The sequence below is a fragment of the Xenopus tropicalis genome, chromosome 3 (genome assembly GCF_000004195.4).
Source record: "Xenopus tropicalis strain Nigerian chromosome 3, UCB_Xtro_10.0, whole genome shotgun sequence".
In the NCBI taxonomy this organism is placed as follows: domain Eukaryota; kingdom Metazoa; phylum Chordata; class Amphibia; order Anura; family Pipidae; genus Xenopus; species Xenopus tropicalis.
The window spans coordinates 11,155,683-11,173,990 of NC_030679.2; the positions used below are offsets into that span (position 1 = coordinate 11,155,683).

At 42.6% G+C, this 18,308-nt stretch overlaps 1 protein-coding gene across 1 annotated transcript in view; it reads left to right on the forward strand.

Annotated features, from left to right (window-relative positions):
• The window catches only part of LOC100496642 (solute carrier family 45 member 3), a 28,042-nt gene extending 17,670 nt beyond the window's left edge, over positions 1-10,372 (forward strand). Inside the window, exons 3-5 of the mRNA XM_031898668.1 lie at positions 5,043-5,867; positions 7,444-7,709; positions 9,803-10,372. Coding sequence (XP_031754528.1) covers positions 5,043-5,867; positions 7,444-7,709; positions 9,803-10,246 — 1,535 coding nt within the window. The 3' untranslated portion in view covers positions 10,247-10,372. The remainder of the gene's footprint in view (positions 1-5,042; positions 5,868-7,443; positions 7,710-9,802) is intronic.
• The last annotated feature ends 7,936 nt before the right edge of the window (positions 10,373-18,308 follow it).

Consider the following 18,308-nt stretch of genomic DNA (forward strand, 5'->3'; position numbering starts at 1 on the left):
CATTCTAGCCGGTGGGGTGGCATTGCGGGGAGATTAGTTGCCCGGGACAACGAAGATTTGTCGCGCGGCGACTAATCTTCCCATGTGTCACTGCCCTTAGACCTTCACTTACTTTATCAAAAAAGTATAGGGAGAGATTCCCCTCCCTCCCTTCACTTACTGTATCACAAGAGTCCCAAACCTTTTTTTACCTTTTGGGGAGCAACGTAAGCATCAAAAAAGTTCCTAAGGGGTGACTAATAAAGGCTGTGATTGGTTATTTGGTAGCCCATTGTGGACTGGGAAACTACAGAGAAATTCAAAAATAAGCCCCTGCTTTGAGGCCACTGGGAGCAACATCCAAGGGGTTGGTGAGCAACTTGTTGCCCCTGAGCCACTGGTTGGGGATCCCTTAAGTACCACAATAGCATAGGATGAGAATATTAATAAGAAAAATATTAATACTGGACTTTATAAAGCTGCAGACACATTGTGAAATATTTGCTCGTATGGTTACTAGCTGAAGGACGTTTTGTGACCCATTTCCTTCACTGTTAAGGGAGAACTAAACCTCAACAAAGAAATAAAATTAAAATGCTGCACATTATGTTTTGAGCTTCTGTACCAGCACAAGGCAGCGACACCCTGAAAATGCCCTCAGTAGCTCCCTGCACATGGTCTAGGCTGCTATCACTTACCTGAGTTTAGGGACCACCTTATATTGCGTATATAGAATATAAAAGTCACAATACAAAGCTTATTAGTAATTAATTTAGACATGACAGCTCACAATTTAATAATCCGTCATGTAGCATCATGATCTATGACAGACAAACCTTATTTTCTGCTTGATAATTTCAACAACTTCTTAACTCCAGAGCACACTGAGCATGTGCAGTGCCACTGACACGCCCAACAAAATCCAAGACAGGCTCATGTACACAACATTGTAAGCCTGAATTATAGGGTTTAGTCCTACCGTTAAGCAGACATGCTTAACAAAAAGAACTCTCAATGTTGGTTTATTTATGGTCTTGTTTCAATGAAATGTACCCATGATCCACAGCATGCCCCTACTAATAAACTTTTTTATTTCATTAAAGTCTTCCAGTGTGCCCCCAGGTCTTTAAGCACATATGCAGATAGATTCCCTAATAAAGACCTGTCCCTTAGGGTAAGAACCTACGGAACGGTTCAGTCGCCTGCTATTGCTGGTGACTAACTGCTAAAATGGCTTTTTACCAGCAACAATAGGAGATGCCGGTGGAAAGCCCTTCCCAAAGCTTCAGTAATCCAATCGATAGAGATAGAGATCTATCACGGGTGACTGAATCGCTCCGGGGGTTCTAGCCCTTAGAGCTGTAACAGTAATCTTAGAGCAGTGCTTGCTGAGCTTTTGGTTCAAGTCTCCTTGGAAGTCCAACCTTTGGTCAGGAACCCCTTAGCTCATAACAAGGTTAGGAGAACATCAGAGAATTTGGCATTTAGCCATACTAGGGTAGCAAATTGTTTTTACCCAAAATCCTACATTAATTGACATTCAGTTTTGGGTGTATCTAGGAGCGCAAATAGGCAATGCTCATAGATATAAAGAAAAAGGAAAAATAACTGAAATATATAACAAGTGTATAAATAGCAAATATTGTCCTTTGAATCTCCTTTCCTTTATAGGAACAGCACTTTGTCCAGGTTCTGACTGAGCTGGTGGGACACTGGGAAAAAAAACCCTGGAAGCCCCTGTCCTAGTGGGCCTGAAGACCCTGCCAACTGAGCCTGCTCCTCCCTCTCCCCTGGCGGGGAACTGCGCACAATGGCGCTCCCTACTGATCGTGGAGGGGGGTGAGGTACGTTGAGCAGGATCTTGTGATTGGGGTGAGGGGGAGCCCCGAGGAGGCAGCCCCTGATACCTTAAGGCCCCCATACACGGGCCGATAGAAGGTGTCGATATCAGTCCCTTGGTCCGATTCGGCAGCTAATCGGCCCGTGTATGGGCAGAAACGAGCGGCCAGGCCGACCGATATCTGCCCTGAAATTGGCCAGATATCGATCGGCCAGGTTAGAAAATCCAGTTGGATCGGGGACCGCATCGGCTCGTTGATGCGGTCCCTGAACCGACTGCCCCATGGCCGCAACTGTAATCCGCCCTAGGGCCAAACGATCGGATTATTTTTTTTTTAAAGCAGCTTGCTACCCGATATCGCCCACCTGTAGGTGGGATCTTAGCGGATCTTATAGTGTATGGGGACCTTTAGTCTGACATTGCCTATGTCACACACACAGTCTAGGGGTGGGGTTAGATACATCTTGGCAGATTAATCTTATACCATCAACAGCATATACTGCAATGAAAACAAACCTAATTAGGCAAGTCATTCTTCATAGCTCAAGTCTAGTCGCTTAATTAATTTTGTTGCCTGTCTCTGATCTCTTTCAACACCTGTATAATAACATAGCACCTCCTTATCTCTTGCAACAGTTAATTAGCTATAAGGTTCTTTTTCACTTATGCCTCGTCTGGGCATAGGTCATACTCAATCTACCCATGATGCAACTGGGGTCCTTGTGACCTGGAATCTGTAGTGTCTTGTCTTGGGTGTCATGATACTGTCTTCATTTCTGTTACTTTTAGTTCAGCTTTAGTCTGCTGAATGGCCTTATCTTAATATAGTTTCAATTGGTTTTCATTTTGTATAGTTTTTTAATTATTTGCCTTCCTCTTCTGCCCCTTTCCTGCTTTTAATGTGGGGGTCACTGACCCCGACAGCAAGAAAAAAATTGTGATGCTACACTTTTATAGTTATTGTTACTTTTTCATTAGTCCTATTTATCTTCCAGTCTCTCATTCAAACCCATCCTCTGGTTCCTATGGCAAATTGAACCCTAGCAACCAGATAGCTGCTCAGATTCCAAACTGGAGAGCTGCCGAACCTTAATAATTGAAATAAAAAATGAAAATAAAGATAAACAATACCAATTGCAAGTTGTCCCAGAATATTCCTCTTTACTAATATATAACTTAAAGGTGAAATACTCCTTTATTCATTTGATTCAAGGGTCCTAATTCTGACATATGATGAATTTATTATTGTTATGTATGGCATCTATGGGAATTTCTGGCACCAGTTATGCCCCTGTCCTTAACACAGTATGTTCTTACAGCCATGTCTAGCCAAAAAGATACAGCTGTTATCTGTCTTATTTTATCCCCTTGAAACCAGAGGATGTGCATGGCTATGGGGAATCATTGGGAAGGTGCAGAAAATCTGCTGTTAAATTCTTTCCTGAAAGTCCAGCTTTATTTTTAACTCTCCTAATGGAACTGCTGGATGATACAGTATCTGCAGGCCCCCATTTAATCCATTGTAGGTGCTTTGCTCCATCACTTAAATCTTCATATATTTGCCAGTTAGGGTTGGGGTTTGGGTTTCAGGATTAAAGGGGTATTTCACCTTTACAAGGAAGGCAACTAGGTACCCCCGAGAGAAGGTGGCTGCCTGTCTGTCATCCCCCTGCCCCCAACTTCTTCTGTCCTGCCCCCCCATACCCCAAAGCAGTAAAAAGTGGCAACCCCAAGGGCCATGCTTAGCTAGGAGTGGTTGATAGATCAGGGCAAGCTCTATTTAGAATCATTGAACTATGGGTCATGGACAAGTGAGGACGTTTCATTCCTTGTTTGTTGGAAAAGTTTACACAGGTATGGGATCCCTTATCTGGAAACCCATTATCCAGAAAGCTCCAAATTACGGAAAGCCCGTCTCCCATAGAGTCCATTTTAATCCCAAGATATAATTACCCCTTATTGGGGGCAGAACAGCCCTATTGGGTTTATTTAATGGTTAAATGATTCCCTTTTCTCTGTAATAATAAAACAGTACCTGTACTTGATCCCAACTAAGATATAATTACCCCTTATTGGGGGCAGAACAGCCCTATTGGGTTTATTTAATGGTTAAATGATTCCCTTTTCTCTGTAATAATAAAACAGTACCTGTACTTGATCCCAACTAAGATATAATTACCCCTTATTGGGGGCAGAACAGCCCTATTGGGTTTATTTAATGGTTAAATGATTCCCTTTCTCTGTAATAATAAAACAGTACCTGTACTTGATCCCAACTAAAGATATAATTACCCCTTATTGGGGCAGAACAGCCCTATTGGGTTTATTTAATGGTTAAATGATTCCCTTTTCTCTGTAATAATAAAACAGTACCTGTACTTGATCCCAACTAAGATATAATTACCCCTTATTGGGGGCAGAACAGCCCTATTGGGTTTATTTAATGGTTAAATGATTCCCTTTTCTCTGTAATAATAAAACAGTACCTGTACTTGATCCCAACTAAGATATAATTACCCCTTATTGGGGGCAGAACAATCCTATTGGGTTTAATTAATTTTTAATTGATTCTTTAGTAGACTTAAGGTATGGAGATCCAAATTATGGAAAGACCCCTTATCTGAAATACCCTTGATCCCGAGCATTCTGGATAACGGGTCCTATACCTGTATATATGTTAAGTTTTTATTCAGTTCCCTGTTCGGCAATACAGTTTTCACTCAATGATTCTCATATACAGTTGAGCTCCAAACATCTCCGGACACGACATGCTGCTAAAACCAGGTCTTTATTGTTCCATCTAAAAACTAGACGCCTCAATGATTCTCCTGCATTTAATGGGCCTCTGAATCCGGAGAGTTGAAGAAAGGTATATTGTTAGACTACAGCTCCCAGCATACTTTTATGTTGACAAATGCTGGGAATTTGTGTCCTACAGCATTTTAATGAAGCAACACTTCTATAAATTGTTTATTTCCAATTAAAGGGGAAGTAAATCCCCAATTAAATTCTCATTGCTCTTACTCCTGTAAATAGTAAGTACGGCTGCTTTTGCTTCGTGCCTCATACATAGCAGGCAATAGGAGCAACTGTGAGGCTTGGCATGCTGGAAAATGACTGTACCCTGTTTAGAGAATGTTGTAGAGAATGCAGTGTGTGAGAAGTTGTGATATTGTTTATATTTTTATCTTTCTAATGCAAATTGTTTTCTTTTTTCCTGCAGGTATTGGGCCTGTGCTAGGGCTCATTCTAGTGCCCCTGATTGGATCAGCTAGTGATAACTGCCAAAGCACCCTTGGCCAAAGACACCCATTCATTTGGCTATTTTCCGTTGGCGTCCTCCTTTCTCTTTTCATCATTCCACATGCAGACTCCTTGGCCGCCTTTTTTAGTAACAGAGAAAAAAACGCCCATATTTTTATACTAATTTTTGGGGTGGGCTTGTTGGATTGTTGCGTCCAGGTCTGTTTCACCCCACTGGAAGCTCTTTTGTCGGATCTGTGCCATGACGATGAAGGCTGTGGTCAGGCGTTCGCCATGTTCTCCTTTATGATCAGCTTTGGGGGGTGCATCGGGTACCTACTGACATCATTTAACTGGAATTATACGTACATGTCACTTTACCTCGGGGGTCAGGATGAGTGCCTGTTCCTATTGCTAACTGTTATATTTATAATAAGTGTCCTTGTTACTATGAAGACCTCAGAGGAGGCTTTCTGTAGCCAACAGCAAAGGATGGATCTGAAGCCAACACCAACCTCAGGTTTGCTCCCTAGGGGTTGCTGTGTGCCCAAATGGAAGCTGAGATCCTGGAAATGCAACCCTCTGTTCTGCCTCTTGAGTCTGTGCTGGTCGGTTCCCCCGAGACTTTACAGCAGCTGCTGTCGCATTCCGTCCGTCATGAAGCAACTATGCGCTGCGCAACTCTGCAGCTGGATGGCGGTGATGTCTTTTATGCTGTTCTATACGGACTTTGTGGGAGAGGGGTTGTACAATGGGATTCCTAGTGCTGCTCCAGGGACGGAGTCAAGGCTGCGCTATGATGAAGGTATTGTCCATAGTACTACTGAATGAATGTAGCATTACCCTGGGCAAATGATCTTTTCTTTGCACCTTTATTTAAAGGGGATATATACATTTAAAAGGTGCTGTAATTCATTTTAAGCATCAAGGTGTGCTAAATTGCACAAGGACTCTTGCCAATAATTACGTATTTACTGTTCAAAACTTCAGGTAGCCATAGATGGGCAGATTTAAGCTTTGATTGTGCACATTCAGACCAAGCTGGCAGTTTATCTGGCCATGTATGGGGCTGCCCCACCCTATATCTGGCTAAACAATCCAATCATCCCAATATCACCCACATCGAGGTGGCCATATTGGGAAAGATCCATTCTTTTGTTGACATTGCCAATAATCTTATAATGTATAGCCAGCTTAATTGCTGATTGGTTGCAGTTGCCAGATTCAGTATGTTTTAATCGGCCCCATCATTTATGATTTGCTAGGAATATCCTCCTTGATGTGCGCATAGTTTTTTAATGGGAAAGTCAATGGGTGCTGCCAGTTTGGCACCCAACTAGAGACTCCGATCACTTACTCATCTTTAAAAGCACCTCTGTTTAGGGCACTTTGCTCAGGTCCGTTTTGCCCCAGGTTTCCTCTGTACATAGGGTTGCAAAACTGAAACAGCTCAAGCTATTTGTGTGGCATGATAGATAGATAGATAGATAGATGATAGATAGATAGATAGATAGATGATAGATAGATAGATAGATAGATAGATAGATAGATTGATAGATAGATGGATAGATAGATGAGGATATATTCTACAACCAACACTGCATGGTTAGACTTTAATTAGGTTGAAGTCTATTTAGAACTGAATAGACAGCTGTGAATATTATAGGTTTGATATATGTATACATGCCTATGGCTAAGAATTGTCTTTGGCTGGAACCCATAAGTACTTGGGTGCAGCGGGAGATTCTTTGGTCCCCTGACAGACCAGTCTGACCCTGGTTTAGTTGTAGATTGTTGGGCAGGCAGAGGTACTGTACATGCAGTGCTGAGCAATGGGAAACCTCCGGTAATTTAAAAGGATTTGGCTCTCATGCTCTATATATAAAAGGCAAATGAGCAGCACTTTGTACCCACTTAATACCATCACAGATTAACTGGCATAATGTCATACTTTTATTTTGGGATGTGGTCTGTTCCAAATAGGGCAACACATTTTGCAACTACACTATCCTTAAGGGGATGGAAATCGTAATGGGTTTTTTTTTTATCTAAAATTCCCAGCATACTCCAACATATTATCACATATTGGAAACTGTAGTTTAGTATCATCAATGGATGAAACTTTTTGTCAGTGAATGCATGGGGATTAGACCTACAGGCAATAAAGATATTATTGCTCATTTACTACCACACTTCTATATAGTTGCACTCGGGGATGGCCTGTCCCCCCCCCCCCACATTGAGACAGCAGTAACAGGGACAGGAGGCACGTGCCTTGGATAAAATGGTGTGGGGTGATGGGTGATAGCTATTTTTCCTGCCTTCCCCTAGTTTGAGCCCTTCCTTAAGTCCAGTGCTCTGACTTGTTCTTTATGTTGCAGGCATCCGAATGGGCAGCGTCGGCCTCTTCCTTCAATGCGCCATTTCCACCTTCTTTTCAGTCATCATGAACAAACTCACAAAGCACTTTGGTCCAAGGAGAATCTACCTTGCCAGTATGGTCACCTTCACCTCGTCCGCCCTAGTGATTTGCCTGTCGCAGAATATTCTAATCGTCACTATTATGTCATCGCTCACCGGATTTGCGTATGCGACGCTGCAGACCCTACCATACACCCTTATTTGTCTGTATCACAAAGAAAAAGATGTGAGTATTGGAGAAAATTGAGAAAGTTTGTGTGAATATATATATATATATAATTTAAAGAAGCAGAGGGCCGCACACAGGGACTTTGAGAAAACAAAACGTATTTATTGAAAAAGATCTGACGTTTCGAGCACTAACGGTGCTCTTCCTCAGGGACAAACCCTTTCCCTGAGGAAGAGCACCGTTAGAGCTCGAAACGTCGGATCTTTTTCAATAAATACGTTTTTTTTTGTTCAAAGTCCCACGTGTGCGGCCCTCTGCTTCTTTATTATTGTTTTTTGCCAGCACCCAGGGCTTCTGATTCACTGAAGTGTGTGCTCCGTTTGCTCTTGTGTGTGTGTATATATAGATATATAATATGTGTGAGTGTGTTCTTAGACATCAATGGTTACCCACAGCACAAATATATGGCTTAACCACAAGGAACATTCAAGCCACATAAACAACAACAACAACAAACATTTGTAAAGCGCTTTTCTCCCGTGGGACCCAAAGCGCATAAAGACACCCTTACCTCTCATTAGTAGAATTGCTACACAGTTCACCATATATAGCACCCCCACATGGTACAGTCCTTGAATCTGCCATTATTTGCCTTATTCTATGGCACAACGACCATTCAGCCAGTAAGCGTTAAATCAAATTAATGGAGTGGCACAGAGGTGCATTGTGCATGTGATGGATTTGGGTAGGTTAATCATGGCACGGGCAGCACAGAACTGTTGGGGAAGTTTGGGAAGAGCTCACACTCCAGTAGGGGGAAACAGTAGTTTTTTTTTAATTTATTGAAGCCTCTCGTAAGACCTATCTATGGCGCCCACTCCAGACAGCAGTGTTTGGTGATTCCACTCATCACAGTCTCCCGGCTTGCCTATTATGCACACCTGTGATGCAGGAGCAGTGATGTGCCCCAAGGCTTACGTCACAAGACTATTAGCCCACACTTTCGGTGGGTGGAGCTACTTTTTAATTAAATCCGCCCTGTCTGTGCAGTAATAAGCAGATGCAGTGACTTTGAGCGAGGAAGAAAGTGGATCGCCATTTTCGCCCCAGGTGTAGATACAATGGTGGAGGAAATGTCTCATATGACATTGCTCTAATTTCTATAGTGCTTACATTTGGTTTATTTCGTGCCCTAGTGGAGCTTTTGGTATAATTGATCTAGTAGTTAAATCTTTGACTTCTTACTTTGCCTGAATAAACCAATGCAAATGCCTAACCAAATATGAGCGTCTATGGACACCTTAACATATAGTTTAAAGTAAGTGTAAAGCCTACATTTTCCTACAATGTAAGTTGGGCACATCTCCTCCACCCAAACCACACCATTTTTATTGCATATATTCACTGCATTCGCCAGCACCATAACATTTTCCAACACAAATGGTAAACAGCACATGTGCATGCAATGAAGAATGCAGGCTTACACAGGCAGAATTTATTTTGATAAAAACTCCTGCTTGGATTGTGCCCTGTAATGGTTACACTGAGATCAGAAGGGGAGGTTAGGAGAAAAAACATATTGCTACAGCTACAGCAGTGCACTACAGCAGAGTTTCTATGGAAACCACAATGCCATCTTTTCATTGGCTGCTAAACTGTGGGCGTGTTTGGTAAGCCAAAGTCAATTCCTAAGGGAGGGGGCAGACTGGGTTAAATGGTTTCTTTTCTTCTTCTGACTCTTTCCAACTGTCAAATGGGGGTCCCTGACCCCGGCAGCCAAAAAACTATTGCTTTGTGAGGCTACAGTTTCATTGTTATTGTTTCTCTGTTCAGCTTCTCTCCTATTCGCATACCAGTCTCTCATTCAAACCACTCCCTGGCTGCTAAGGTAATCTGGGCCCTAGCAACCAGATAGCTGCTAAAACTCCAAGCTGCTGAACACAAAGTAAAATAACTAGAAAGCTATAAATAATAAAAAATGAAGACCAGTTGCAAATTGTCTCAAAAGTGAAGGTGAACAACCCCTTTAACCTTTGAGCAACAGGAGTGGCAGGTAATTAAAGATTTCAAAGAGACTGTTCACTGATTACATTGTTTGTCTAAATCTCTTGCTGCTTATAATATATAAATATATTTTTTAATTACAATAGGTGTTTATGCCGAGAGCTCTGCTGCCCCAAAGCAAGAATGGATATACCCTTACCAAAGAAGCAGTGTATTTTTCATCCAACAATAATGAGGATGGTACTTTTCGGCACAATGGGGCCCTACAGAGCAAAGAAGAACGGATATATAATCCTCATGAACTGGAGATTTATACTCAGGACTATCCCTACCTCTCAAACTCAAATCTTTCCGCGGCCCAGAAAGAAATATCCCAGGACAATTACACCCCAAGGGGCATCGGGCTGGATTTTGCTATTCTCGACAGCACTTTCTTGCTGTCCCAGGTCTTCCCATCCCTGTTCATGGGGATGATGGTGCAGTTTATGGAAAATGTGACAATGTACATAGCCTCCTCCGTCCTCTTTGGGGTTTTTGCTATTTATTTAGCCAACCGAGTTGTGTTTGACCAAAAAGACTTAAAAGTTTAAAGATGGTAGCGCTGCTTACTGTATTCATGTTTACAGGACTAATGGTTGCTATGTTTTCAGTCATAACTTCCAGCAAGGCCAGTAACCTCTAACCATACCCATTAACATTCTCAATTCAAAAGGCAAGGTGTTTTTGCTGTGTCCAAACACTACCAAAATGGATGCAAAATGTGTTGAACCAGTGTGCAATGGCCTGCAAAGCAAAATATGCATACAATATTAGGGTGCTTTTGCAATGCCCCATTTACAGTACCCCACTGAGTGTGCCAAAAGCACAGCAATCGTCCATTTTTTGCATTTTGCCTACAGCGTGGGGCATTGGGCAAAGAGCTGCAGGCCTTCTATACTGTCTGTTGAATCAAGTGCGGCCTGCACAAGGCTGTGCTATTTTTAAATGGGGTGGGCAGGGGGAATTACAAAGGCACCCCCCTTATCCACCCTACAACTTGTGCGTCATTCAAGGTACAGCAGACTTGGGCACAGGCCACATTAGGGTCCTGTCCTTACCCCCTCTATGGCAGGCGCTAAGGTACAGTTTGGGTGTGCCTCCTGGCACTGCTGCTTTTTGCATGGAGCACCATTTTGTTATCCAGCCCTCCTTGCAAAGAGCAGTGCACCCATAGGCACAAGTGCTCTTAGAATAAACATTGGTGCTCTTGCACTTGCACCCAGGGCTTTTAGAATGACCCCTACTGAGTTTTACTCAGTTACAGGTTTTAAGAGTTTAGGAAAGTTAGTGTACAGGTATGGGATCCTTTATCCGGAAACCTGTTATCCAGAAAGTTCCAAGGCCAGCTCTCATAGACTCAATTATAAGCAAATAATTCTAATTTTTAAAAATGATTTCCCCTTTCTCTGTAATAATAAAACAGTACCTGTACTTGATCCCAACTAAGATATAATTACCCCTTATTGGGGCAGAACAGCCCTATTGGGTTTATTTAATGGTTAAATGATTCCCTTTTCTCTGTAATAATAAAACAGTACCTGTACTTGATCCCAACTAAGATATAATTACCCCTTATTGGGGGCAGAACAGCCCTATTGGGTTTATTTAATGGTTAAATGATTCCCTTTTCTCTGTAATAATAAAACAGTACCTGTACTTGATCCCAACTAAGATATAATTACCCCTTATTGGGGCAGAACAGCCCTATTGGGTTTATTTAATGGTTAAATGATTCCCTTTTCTCTGTAATAATAAAACAGTACCTGTACTTGATCCCAACTAAGACATAATTACCCCTTATTGGGGGCAGAACAGCCCTATTGGGTTTATTTAATGGTTAAATGATTCCCTTTTCTCTGTAATAATAAAACAGTACCTGTACTTGATCCCAACTAAGACATAATTACCCCTTATTGGGGGCAGAACAGCCCTATTGGGTTTATTTAATGGTTAAATGATTCCCTTTTCTCTGTAATAATAAAACAGTACCTGTACTTGATCCCAACTAAGACATAATTACCCCTTATTGGGGGCAGAACAGCCCTATTGGGTTTATTTAATATTTAAATTGTTTTTAAAAGACTTAAGTTATGGAGATCCAAATTATGGAAAGATCCCTTATCTGGAAAACCTCAGGTCCCCAGCATTCTGGATAACAGGTCCCATACCTGTACTAAATTCAAGGTAAAAGGGCACTATACCCCCTTGTTCAACAAGAGTTCAACGAATAGGGATGTTATGACCATACTTTGCCTATTGTTTTAGTCCTGAAAAATCTATGGTATTTTTTTTTATGTTCTGAGCTAAACAGGAAAACTAAAGCTATTCCATGTTCAGATTGAATCAATAGGCAAAAAGTGTCCTATTCACTGAACTTTACCTTTATCTTATACCTTTATTTTGCATAATGGCAAAGTCTGCCCGCTGAAAACTGCTACCTACCAATTATGCAATCATACCCTAACTAACATAAAGGGAATATAAACCTTCCATAGCACTGTCACTTAACCTTTGTGCACAAACCAGCATATGCCCAACATGTTATAAGGGGTTAAAACATGCTATGCTATTGTCACAGTTGTATACTAAGGGAGAAATGTCTAGTATAAATAAATCTAAAGCAACTGGACTTGTTAAGAAATCATTGAAATTGAACTGAAGAAGCTGCTCGGATGAGCAATGAAACGTCTTCAATGATTACTTAACAAGTCCAGTTGCTTTAGATTTATTTATACTAGATATACCATGACCTGGATGAATGAAAATCTTCATAGTCATAAGTAGTGATGGGCAAAATGTTTCGCCAGGCATGCATTCGCGGCGAATTTCTGCGTTTTGCCATTGGCAGATTGTTTTGCGAAACGGATGAAAAAATTCGCCGCACATCCAAAAATTGTCGCCCACGTCAAAAGGATAGTCGCACGTCTAAAAAGAATAGCCGCGGGCGTCAAAAGAATAGCCGCGGGCGTCAAAAGAATAGCCGCGGGCGTCAAAAAAGAATAGCCGAGGGCGACAAAATAGAATAGCCGAGGGCGACAAAAAAGAATAGCCGCGGGCGTCAAAAAAGAATAGCCGCGGGCGTCAAAAAAGAATAGCTGCGGGCGTCACAAGAATAGCCGCGGGCGTCAAAAAAGAATAGCCGCGGGCGTCAAAAAAGAATAGCCGCGGGCGTCAAAAAAGAATAGCCGCGGGCGTCAAAAAGGAATAGCCGCGGGCGTCAAAAAAGAATAGCTGCGGGCGACAAAAGAATAGCCGGGTGACAAAAGAATAGCCGCGGGCGTCAAAAAAGAATAGCCACGGGTGTCAAAAAAGAATAGCCGCGGGCGTAAAAAAAAGAATAGCCGCGGGCGTCAAAAAAGAATAGCCGCGGACGTCAAAAAGGAATAGCCGCGGGCGACAAAAGAATAGCCGCGGACGTCAAAAAAGAATAGCCGCGGGCGACAAAAGAATAGCCGGGTGACAAAAGAATAGCTGCGGGCGTCAAAAAAGAATAGCCGTGGGCGACAAAAGAATAGCCGGGTGACAAAAGAATAGCCGCGGGCGACAAAAAACCAGGAGAATAGCCGGGTGACAAAAGAATAGCCGCGGGCGACAAAAAAGAATAGCCGGGTGACAAAAGAATAGCCGGGCGACAAATTTTTTTTGTTGTGCGACATTTTCGCCGCTTCTCGAATTTTTGCCCGTTTTACGAATCATTTGAAAGATTCGCAAATTTTTCGAAGTGAAACGGGACAGATTTGCTCATCACTAGTCATAAGGAAGAAATGTACATGTACCATCAATTCCTAGCTGGCTCCAGTATTTAAAGAAGGTTTTCAAACTGAATTGCTTAGTTTGTACTCCATTCCACCGCTATGAAAGCTCCACCTCCTCCTATGATAAAACACTTGATTTTCTTATAGGGCTTCCACTTCCACTAGGCCTTTAGTTTTTAATGTTACATAGTTGCATTTGTTTTCTCTTGTGAAGAAGACCCCACTCGTCTGGTTACAATGTTCCTTGTCTATAGCCATAATGCCCTATAAAAATAACCAACAAAGGGGTATGGCCACGACGACCAAGGAGATGTTGTCTAAAACCATTAGGGTTGTGGTCTGAAAAAAATATATAGACATGTAAACACTCACCCCAGCCGCCAGTTGGATATCACTGAACTAAATGCATCACAAAGTGACCATTAAACAGTCTGTACTGTAAGTACCTTCTATCACCAACCTCTCCGGTGCTGCTTATATCCAGCAATAAAGAAGACTGGGTTCGATATATGAAAGCTATTACTGTAAAGCTTTGTCTCTCCTCTTTTAATATGTAAAAAGAGAAAAAGTGCCTAAGCAATGCAACTTTGATGCAGAAGTATTTATAGTAATAATGTTATTTTCTGTACCAAAATAATTCTAATTTATTCTGTAGATATGGGGATTGTTTTATACCTTGTAAGCAATTATTCCTATATATAATAATGCTCAGTAAACCAAACTTTAATAAATTATTAAACAGCCAACAACAGATGGGGTGTGCAGTATATACAGTATGTTATGGTGTGTATAATGAAACCTTCTATATCGAGCATTCAGCATGTTACTGTGGGGAAATACACTCCATTATAAGAAAAGCTTGGGTTTGTTTGAACAGAGGGTGGCTGACATAGTTCTGGTAAATCCCATTGGTCAATTCTCTTGCATCTGTAATTGAGTTTTTGGTCAGTAGAATTCTCATTGGTGCAATTACGTTTTTGCAGTCTCTAAAGACAACTAGGGGGGAAAAGTGGGACGGTGTGATTCTACAACAAGTTCACGAGCAGCGAGAAATAACGCACGCGGCGGAAAATAATGCAAGAAAAACGCTCATTGCGAGTTAAATAATGCAAAGAACATCGTGTCTAAATTATGACGCCTGTCCTTTTAGTGAATCGAGCAATAAATAAGAAGCGCTAAAATTTTTACCGCATGCAATAAATAGCGTTCGTTTTATCGCCCTTTAGTGAATCAACCCCATAGTCTCACACACCTATAATAGTTAAAATCTCCCCTCAAACTACCCAGCGGTTCCACTTCCTGCTGAGAGCTTTGCCAGGCTGTGCCGGAGAACAGGTAGATCTGACCACTATGTAGAGCTGGGCCAAATAGTATTGGCGCATAACCCCCCCACCCACTCACTTTCTCCTTTCACTTTCACCCACTTCTTTCTTCCCCCTGCAGCCCAGTCACTTCGTCCCCCACTGGTTGCTCTTCTTTCCCTTGCACCCCCTTGAAGTTGCACCCAAGGCATCCTACCCCTAGTTCTAGGCCTGGCACTTAGCACTGTAGTATTGCAGCCTATCAACAGCTTAGTAACATAGTAAGTCAGGTTGAAATAAGATGTACGTCCATCACGTTCAACCATAGTGCCTATATATAACCTGCCTAACTGCTAGTTGATCCAGAGGAAGGCAAAAACCCCATCTGAAGCCTCTCTAATTTGCCCCAGAGGGGAAACGATTCCTTCCTGACTCCAAGATGGCAATCGGACCAGTCCCTGGGGCAACTTGTACTGAGAGCTATCTCCCCTACCCCTGTATTCCCTCACTTGTACTGAGAGCTATCCCCCCTACCCCTGTATTCCCTCACTTGTACTGAGAGCTATCCCCCCTACCCCTGTATTCCCTCACTTGTACTGAGAGCTATCTCCCCTACCCCTGTATTCCCTCACTTGTACTGAGAGCTATCCCCCATACCCCTGTATTCCCTCACTTGTACTGAGAGCTATCTCCCCTACCCCTGTATTCCCTCACTTGTACTGAGAGCTATCTCCCTACCCTGTATTCCCTCACTTGTACTGAGAGCTATCTCCCATACCCCTGTATTCCCTCACTTGTACTGAGAGCTATCTCCCTACCCCTGTATTCCCTCACTTGTACTGAGAGCTATCCCCCATACCCCTGTATTCCCTCACTTGTACTGAGAGCTATCTCCCCTACCCCTGTATTCCCTCACTTGTACTGAGAGCTATCTCCCCTACCCCTGTATTCCCTCACTTGTACTGAGAGCTATCTCCCCTACCCCTGTATTCCCTCACTTGTACTGAGAGCTATCCCCCATACCCCTGTATTCCCTCACTTGTACTGAGAGCTATCTCCCCTACCCCTGTATTCCCTCACTTGTACTGAGAGCTATCCCCCATACCCCTGTATTCCCTCACTTGTACTGAGAGCTATCTCCCCTACCCCTGTATTCCCTCACTTGTACTGAGAGCTATCCCCCCTACCCCTGTATTCCCTCACTTGTACTGAATAACACAATAATCACAGCTTGGTGAACTCGATGGGGAACTGCAAATAATTTTTTCCTGTGAAAAGTACAGATTACCCAAAACCTGATGTTCTTCTGGGGAAGAACTGTTGGGACATTGTTTATATAAAGTGGACCGGATAGCAACTCTGGAGACGTCCAACAAAGGCATTGATGTCACTGGTCAGTTTCCCCAACGCTACAAGCCTTCATATCACATTGGAGTATATTGGTATATTTGTAGTACAGTAAAATGTATGTAAACTGTTGAGCAACGGGGTTTACATCATTTTTAAACTGTTGCACCACAGAATTGTCATCTTTCGACATATCAATACTTTCTTTGGAACCAATATGTTTATATCAGGCTCCTACAGTAATAGCCTGGTATTCCACTCACCATCGTTTGTGTTCCAGGATCAACTCAGGACCTCACCAAACAACAAAATCTTCCCATGCAAGAGCAGCTTTCCTTTGTAAATACTTTTGTGCCTCCTGCTTTGGATATCTGCGGAGTGGTAGAGATTTAAGGAGTGTTTACTTTACTTTTATTATCTCCATAACAAAACTGGGTCAGTGGTTCTATTAAAAATGTAACCCTGCCTTCATCAGGAATGACGCACATTTTAAATGACGACATTTTAGATTCCCTATGTTTGTGCACCCACACAAAAGGCACAAAAAAGGCACAAAATGGTTAAACAGCTGTTTTTTGGTGGTGCAAAAGCAATACGTGCTGCCTGGCCACTGACTGCTGGGGCTTCTGTTTTTCTGTTTAGCACTTGGAAATATTGCAGTTGAGTTCTAATTATACTGTAATGATCCCTAGGTATTTACACGGTGCCAGCGAGGGGATTTTTTTTCTGCAGGGGCGCTGGATCAAAGGAATACTGCAAATAGCTGTCAATCAAAATCTGTCCTCCTCCATCGCTTTAGGTTCGTGATGGATTTCCAAAAAAAATATTGGGACGATGGGTTCTAGTGTAGGAACAGCTCAGAAAGTTGGACCTTGTTATGAAAAGTTGAGCTCATGATTTACACGCATACTATATCGTTATAGGTTTGGTTCTGAACAGCCAGGGGTCAGTATGGTCAATCATAATAATACAACGGATCAGGTTACCAGTTACTTTTAAGGGGCAGGAGAAGGTGTTTGAGGCTACTGTAATACTGCCTGCAAAATCTGGATGGAGTTTAAACAGCCCCAAGCAGTGGTACTGAACTATATTTCCTTGGGTTCAAGCACGTTGGGAGCTGTAGTCCCACCAGTATCAAAGATCAGTTCATAAAGAGTTCTATATCCTCTTTAAAACTGTCCTGCCCCATGTATTAAAAGGTGCAATAATAGGCAGCCTCGCGCACAGACCAGATATCCAGGGGTACTCTAAAGGTGCCCATACACGGGCCGATTGTAGCTGCCGATATCGGCCCCTTGGACCGATTCGGCAGCTTATTGGCTCGTGTAGGGGAAAAAACGACTGCCCTGCCCGACTGATATCTGGCCTGAAATCGGGGAGATATTGATCGGGCAGGTTAAAAAATTCAGTCATATCGGGGACTGTAACGGCTCGGGGATACGGTCCCCGAACCGACTGCGCCTTTTCCAGTAGTTATAATTCGATAATATAACCGAATTAGCCTAAATTCCTACAATATCACCCATCCGTAGGTGGGGATATTGGGAGAAGATCCGTTTGCTTGGCAACCTCGCCAGGCAAGCGGATCTTTACGTCTACGGCCACCTTAAGGGGAATACACACGACCCTCAGCCGTACCACACTGGACTCCCTACTTGGATTTCATTTGAGATCTACAAACCCCTCTACTCCTTGTGGGAGCATAGAGTTGCTCTTGCTCACTTGTCCAAACTATCTTATACCCCAGGGGAATACTATTATGGGAGCTAGCCTTCACTAACTGGTTCTTACTACAGCCCATGACGCATGTAAGACTCTGGTTACCTTAGGGCACAACTTGATACTTCCCAGACTCTCCAGCACCGCTGGCCACAGGTGGAGCCCAATGAAAAAAAAGTAAGTGCCTATGCACTACAGGTATGAAATGGTACTTTCTTGGACCAATAAAGGACACTTACCTCCCAAAGGGCAAATGTAGCAGAATCAGGACTTTCTGAACCAGTAGTGAAGGTTAACCCCTTGGTTTTTGTAGGTTATTTGGAGCCCCAAAATATCAGTAAGTTAAAGTTGAACTTATTACAGAAGTATCCACATATTGTTACTTCAGTAGAGCACTATGACCCTCTAGGCTGCAGGGACCTTTCCAAGAAGAGAGGTCAAGACCAGAATTCCATATCTCCAACTGCAGGCAGAAATGGCGCCTAAATAAA